The following is a 6,737-nucleotide window of genomic DNA, read 5'->3' on the forward strand; positions in this document are numbered from 1 at the left end:
CCCTCCCTCCCCCACCCCGCACACCCCCACAGCCGGAGGGCCTCAAGGAGATGAACGCCCTGGTTGAGTTCTACAAGGAGAACGCCACAATCCTCAAGAACACCTTCCAGGAGATGGGCTTCCAGGTGGGGCGATCCCAGGCGTGGAGCCATCTCTCAGGCGTGGGGCGATCTCTCAGTCGTGGGGCGATCCCAGGCTTGGAGCTATCTGAGGCGTTGGCTGTTCTGGGGTTTGGGGCTGGGCAGGGGCCATGGTGTCTCCTTGCGTTTGGGGTTGCCTTGCTTTTGTGAGGAGGGTCCGCTGTGAACGCCTGTGGGGGCGTGCGTCCTTCAAGATGAGTCGTGATGAGTCCATGGATTGCGGGCTGCCGCCATGCGGGATCATATGCGAGCGAGCGCTCGGGGTCTGCCAATTGCCGCAGCGTTCGTCAGTTGTTACCACGCGCGCGTGCAAAGCGTCGTGACGTCACCCTGACGTCACCATGATAACAACATGACGGCGCCATGACATCACCGCAGGTTTTCGGCGGCGAGGATGCGCCCTACGTCTGGGTTGGCTTCCCGGGTGAGCGAGGCCGCTGCGTGTGCACGGGCCCGGCCGTGGCTGCCCTATGCTTGCCCCCACTTGACTGTGCATCCATACGCCCCTGCACCCCAACCCGTTGGAGCAGTGCCACCCCTTGCCGCCCCCCCACCTCCCAGCCACCGAGCGGTCGCCCCCTTGCTCCCTGGCCCTCCCCACGTCCCCTTTGCCGCCAACCCAGCCTTTTTGCCCCGCCCACCCCGCGGCCCCTCCCTTGGAACCCTCTACAGGCAAGCCCAGCTGGGACGTGTTTGCCGAGATCCTCGAGAAGTGTAACATCGTCACCACCCCCGGCAGCGGCTTTGGCCCCGCCGGCGAGGGCTTTGTGCGCGCCAGCGCGTTCGGCAGCAGGTGCGGCCCGGCCCACCGCTTTGGGGGGAGTGGGGGTGGTTCGGGCGGCATGGCCTGCTGCGCCGCGGAGTGTGGGTTCCGCGGCCCGCCCTTTGGGGGGGGGATCATGGGCAGGAACGAGGGACGGCCTGCTGCGGCGCCTAGGTCGCACGCCTGCTGTGTGGCGGGTCGTCTTGCTCCTGCGACAACGCAGCAACCCCATGGACGCCGCCAGTCCTGCACCTGTTTTGCGGTCCCCGCGCCCAGCGTCGGATGCCCGCGTCAGCTTGCGCGCCCTATCCCTGCAACCCTTACACGGGGGACATCATCCAAAACCCCATCTGCAGGGAGAACATCCTGGAGGCTGTGCGGCGGTTTAAGAGCGTCTACGGCAACAAGAACTGAGAAGGAAGCTGGCAGGAAGCTTCCCACTTATCAAGTCAAACCACCAGGCCTGCGGCGCTGAATTGAGGCTGCTGCGGCCGGCTCGGTTGTAATGTGATTTACAGGGTGCGGATCGAGGTTCCTGCCCGTGCTGGCTGCGCTGGGGTGTGCCAACAGGGCGGCGTCCCAAAGCCAAGAAAAAGTGACGACTCCAGGCCAAGGCAGACGCATCAAACAGGCAAGGCCGGAATCCCAGGCAAGGCCTGATTACCAGCCAACACCTCCCTGCAGAAACCTGAGAAGATTTGAGAGCTCTGTTTTAACGCACACGGTCACCCTGGGCACTTCAAGAAATGCATGCAAAAGTCAAACCTAGATACGCCACCAACAAGTCAGGCAGTCATAATCGAGTGTGGCAACTTGACGACTCTCTCAGCCGCCCCTGCCTGCAACGCCGCCTCGGCAGACAGCCGCTGCTACAAGCCGCGTCACTGCTGCAGTCCCTAAAGGATGGCCAAGCCATTTACTTGCTTCATCCCCTCCACCGGCCCAATCCAGACCGGCGATGTGCCCTTGCCGTCCCGCCCCGCCGGCGCGCCCGCCGCTGTAAAGCGCAGCACGTAGCCGCGCTTCCCGCCGGCCGCCTCCGAGGCTGCCACGTATATGAACCCGCCGCGCGCCCGCAGCTGCCCAAACGACAGCGCCGCCGGGGCGCCCGCCTTGGCCCCGGGGACGCCGGCAGCCGCGTCCGCCGTCTTGAGCAGGGCGCCGGTGGCGGGGGAGTACCAGCGAAGCTTCCCCACAGAATCCGAAACCACGAGCAGCTCGTTGTCCGCCGCCACGGCCGCCGCCTTGGTGCCTACCGCCGACGCATTGCGGGGCGCCGGCGGCGCCGCCGCCGATGACGCAGACGCGTTCGCGCCGGCCGCGGCGAGCGCGCCCTTTGCCGCGGCCGGCGGCGTGAGCGCACGCGCGGGCACCCACGCGAGCCCCCGGAAGCGGCCGGCCGCGCCCGATGGGATTGTGGCGACGAGCTCGGGCCGCCCGCTGCTCAGCGGCACCGCGAGCAGCGCAGATCTGAGGTGGGGCGGGAAGGAGATGCTGCTGTCGCTGCACCAGGAACCCTGGGTGGCGACATAGAGGATGCGGCCCGCGCGGTCCAGCGCGAGGCTGATGGGGCCCTGCGGTAGGAAGTGAGAGGGGCGGGAGCAGCGGGCCGAGGACACCAAGGAGGCGGCAGACAGGAGTTAGGCAAGGAGGTTGGGGAGGTGCAACCAAGGGTGGGCGTTCATTGTCAGGCGACGGCCTGCGGGGTGTCCTGGGGTCCAGTGCGCTCATGCGGCTGCCTGCAGCGCTGCAGCTCGGTCCTCTGGGCTCTGCTGGCGATGCTGGGTGCTAATGAGTGGATTCACACCCTGCACCAACGGCACACGGGGGGCGCCATTTCAAGGCGACGCCGACGGTGACGTCCGCCATAGACCTGCCTGCATGCTGGCTGTCGTGTTGTCGCCGCGCGCCAGAACATACAGCAGCCGCCCCGTCTCCGCGTCGTACGCCGGCAGCGCGTCGTTCCCGACTGCCGCCACTATCAGCTGCCGCCGCACGCCGCCGCCGCCGCCGCCGAGCGCGGACGGCACCGCGGCATCGACCCACGCCAGGTCAGCGGGCCGCCGCAGGTCGAAATTCGGGTGCAGCTTGCTGAAGCGGCGGAGGTTGCCGGAGCCCGACGTGCGGAGCGCCTCGATGGCGCCTTTGAAGTTGCGGGTAGAGAAGGGGTCCCCAAAAAACGTGGCCAGCAAGAGCTCCGCGCCGCCGGGCCCAACGCGCACGTTGCCGGCGCTCCACGCTCGCTTGCCGCTCGGCACGCGGGCCGCGGGCAGCTGCGCGCCGGTGGAGAGGTCGAAGGCCCGCCAGCCGGCCGCGGAGCCGACGGCGAGGGCGGTGGCGGCGGCGGGGCGGTCAAGCTCGACTGCCGAGGGGGCTGGCGGCGGCCGCTGGTCAAGCTCTGGACTTGACGTGGTGGGGACGGCCGCGGCCCGCGGCGCCGCTGCCGCGCTGCTGCCGCCGGGCCGCAGGAAGCTGAGCGGGTGCAGCAGCGGCGCGAGCCACGGAGGCAGGGCGCCCTCGGCGCTGGCCGGCTGCAGCTGTGCCAGGAGCGCCGCCGCTGCCACCATGACGATCGCGGTGCGGCCGAGGCGCGTGGCGCAGAGCGAAGCGCTGCGAGCAATGCGCCGTGAAGGCATAATTTTTGGCACGGGAGCGGTTGTCTCCTGCTGACTTGGCATCAATAGAATGCCACTGTCATAGCGAGTGACGCCGAAGCCGGTGACGCCGCCGCTGCCGCTGCTGCTGCCGCCGGTTGTGCGCCGATAGCCTAGGTGACTGTGGGTGCTAAACCAGTCAACACTCCGCGTTACGGTACATGTATGCAAGAGCTCTGTTTATCAGCAGCCCGGACCAGCGAGTTATACCCACTGCACGCGGGTTAGTGAACGTGAAGGAGGGCGATGAAGCGGATGAATGCTTAAGATGTCACTAAAATCTCGACGTCCGATTTTGCGCGAGTATCCTACTCATGAACTCACCACCTTGCGTGCACACACTGCGGTGACTGAGCGGAGTGCGTGCCCCTCGCGATCAACGCGGCGTGTTCGTGTCTTGCGTTGCTCTAGCATAAACTTGGATGATATTAGAGACCTTCTACCAAGTCTCGAAGTCTTTTATGATGGCTGCCAGTACCATCAACAAGAAATGGTCCGATGGTTACGTAATATGTACCTACTTGCATAACATACTCAGATGTGTATCGTGTACCATAAGGATCCAAGAATGCAACCCAAATCCAGGTAAGGCCCAAGAGGCGCGCTGCTCTACTGCTTTGATCAACGTTCAACTGGCAGCGGCCCTGAAGCACGCGTTGCTGCACATACAACCGCGCTTTTGTGGCGCCGTGGACCGCGCGCCGCGTTGGCCCGTCAGGAACCAGGACAACCATGACCCACAACATACCGGTGCACGGAAAGCAAAGCAGTGTGCAAACTGGCCGGCCGTGCTGCTGGGTGCCGGGGCAGGCGCCCGTCATGCATCAAGACATGCTGCACATCATGGCAACAAGCTACCTTGCCTGACCTGGACTGTGGTGCGGGCAGGTGGGTGGCCACCCGCAGGCCGGAATTTCAGTATGTACGGATGCGAAGAGGTGTTGTGGGGCTACTGCACACAGAGCAACGTGAAACAACGCTTGCAAATCCTCCTGGTGAAAACAGCGGGGAGCAGCCCATTTCAGGGAGCTCCACAATTGAGGCAGAAGGGGGTGCCGGCTGGCGCAGCGGGCCGGCAGGAGCGGACAGCATTTGTGCGGGCCAGCAGGGGGCCCGTTCTTGTGTGTGAGCAGCCACCACATCAAGGGATGCATGGGGAGCACAGACAGGAAAGATGACCCCAATTGTGCTGACAGCTGAGGAGGCAACAGTTTGGTCGGCAAACATGCACCCGTGAGGCTCGGGATCTGGGTTTTCAAACTCCGGCGGCGCAGGGCGCCGAGCGGTGGCGCATGCAGAAAGCGGGCAGCCAAGTGTATGCAGTTGTGACGGCGCCTCGAGGTAAGCCAGCAATGTGTATGCATGGCCCAGGGGACAGCTTGGTGGTGATCTTTCGTGCGTGTATGGGGTGGGGTGAGGTGGCGCGGGGATCCGCGGTTGGTTTGCAAACACCCCCAAAGTGGGCAGAGTCAGCTAGGTGCAGGCGTCCATCCACAAAAGCTGGGGCTTCCTTGCATGCAGGTGCTCCGCCGGAGCACCTGCGGGCCGCCGTGGAGGCTCTTGGGGCCTGATGTCTGCACATTCTCGGGTGCAGCACTTCAGATCCGCAGCAGGAGCCTTGCAGGTGGCATTAGAAAATGGCTGCAAATTGTCATTGCAACTGCGCAGCGGCGGCCGCTGCGGCTTGCAAAGCAAAGGTGGCACATGCGGCCAGCGAGAAAGCAAGACTAGCGACTGCCATCCTACAGTATGAGCGCCCTCTGATGCCCTGAGCGCGAGCCCGCCTGCATGAGAGCCACGTCAGAGCCGCCGCCGCCGCTTGGCCGAGCGCGGCTGCCCCTCGGGATCCGATTGGTGCTGAGTCAGCGCGTGGCACCCGCCGAGCGCCAGGCCCGCCGGCGCGGCGTAGAGGGCCTGGCGCGGGTTGGCAGCGCGGGCCGAGGACGGCGCAGCAGCGAAGCCGCGGGCCCGCTGATCGGCCGCCGATGCGGCGGCGGCGATGGCAGGGCTGGTCGAGCGCACGAGCAGAACGACCCTTCGTGGGGCTGCCTGCTGCTGCTGCTGCTGCTGCTGCTGCTGCTGCTGCTGCTGCTGCTGCTGCTGAGGGCAGTAAGCTGCCCCCCTGACCTGCACAGGGCTACCTCCAGCGCCGCTGTTCGCGGCTTGCACGATTGCTGCGGGCGCAAAACGATGGGCGGAACGGTACCCATCATGCCGCGCGGCTGCGGCTGCCGCCGCCGCGGAGTTGGCAGGCACCGCCGCGGCGGCCAGCAGCTGCTGGCGCGCGTGCTGCTGGTAGTGGTAGTGACGCATCAGGAGCTCGTCCTGCCTCCCCCACTGCTGCTGCTGCCGCACGTCCTGGGCGAGCGCACCCATGTGCAGCCGACGCTCCTGGCCGCCGGCCGCCAGCTGCGCTGGTGCAGCGTGGCGAGGCGCTGAGACCCACGGGCCCGCCGCGCCGCCGCCGCCGCCGTTGCAGCAAACCTCTTCGCGCCGCAGCAGCGGCAGGCCCGACGCGTCAGTGGCCGAAGCGGACGCGACGAGGGCCGTGGCCAGCTGCGCCATTCTGTGCCGGAGCGCCTCATGCCTCCGAGCCCCGCCGGCCGGCCGCGGCGCCGCGACCGGCGATGCTGCGCGCCGCGGCGGCCTAGAAGCGGTGGCGCCGCAGTCCTGCGCGCCGCAGTGCGGCGGCGCGGGCTGCGGCGATGCGGGGGAATGCAGGTCGGCCCAGGCGACCTGCTCCTGCTCCTGCTGCTGCTGCTGCAGGTGCCACAGCAGCTCCTGGTGCCCCGGCGACAGCCGCAGCCGCGCGGCCAGCGGCGCCGCGGCGCCGCCCGGCCCCATGCGGTGCAGCAGGGAACTGCTGCACTCGGCCACGCCCCTCAGCCACTCGCGGCTGCCGGCGCCCAGCGAGCCTCGCGCACCCGGCCACGGGTGCGCGACGCCGCCCGCGTCCACGGCTGCGGCAGCGTCGGCGGCTCCGAAAGCGCCGCCAGTGGTGCTGGCGTCGTGGCCGAGGCCGCGGTCGGCCGGGCTGTCGGCGGCCGCGGCGCCGGCGTGGTTGCGCAGGGGCGGCATCGTGGGGCAGCAGAAGGGCAGGCCGCCGTCGCCGCCGCTGCGCACGCTCTCCCTCGGAGGGATTTCGTAGAACCACCCCTCCTGTGGCGGCTCTGCCGGCGG

General features: G+C 67.4%; 3 protein-coding genes across 3 annotated transcripts; 1 reads left to right on the plus strand and 2 right to left on the minus strand.

The window, feature by feature from the left end:
- Positions 1 to 50: 50 nt before the first annotated feature.
- Positions 51 to 1,317, plus strand: MNEG_12539 (hypothetical protein; the record flags this gene model as incomplete). The annotated part of the gene is made up of 4 exons (XM_014038987.1): positions 51 to 125; positions 519 to 564; positions 813 to 933; positions 1,260 to 1,317. 4 exons carry the CDS (start codon positions 51 to 53, stop codon positions 1,315 to 1,317), a joined length of 300 nt encoding a protein of 99 aa, XP_013894441.1.
- A 482-nt stretch (positions 1,318 to 1,799) lies between these two features.
- Positions 1,800 to 3,539, minus strand: MNEG_12540 (hypothetical protein; the record flags this gene model as incomplete). The annotated part of the gene is made up of 2 exons (XM_014038988.1): positions 1,800 to 2,477; positions 2,820 to 3,539. 2 exons carry the CDS (start codon positions 3,537 to 3,539, stop codon positions 1,800 to 1,802), a joined length of 1,398 nt encoding a protein of 465 aa, XP_013894442.1.
- Positions 3,540 to 5,357: 1,818 nt separating this feature from the next.
- MNEG_12541 (hypothetical protein) lies at positions 5,358 to 6,635 on the minus strand (the record flags this gene model as incomplete). The annotated part of the gene is made up of 1 exon (XM_014038989.1): positions 5,358 to 6,635. The coding sequence occupies one exon, from the start codon at positions 6,633 to 6,635 to the stop codon at positions 5,358 to 5,360; it is 1,278 nt and encodes a 425-aa protein (XP_013894443.1).
- Between the last annotated feature and the right edge of the window lie 102 nt (positions 6,636 to 6,737).

The sequence above is a fragment of the Monoraphidium neglectum genome, assembly GCF_000611645.1.
Source record: "Monoraphidium neglectum strain SAG 48.87 unplaced genomic scaffold scaffold03295, whole genome shotgun sequence".
Lineage (NCBI taxonomy): Eukaryota > Viridiplantae > Chlorophyta > Chlorophyceae > Sphaeropleales > Selenastraceae > Monoraphidium > Monoraphidium neglectum.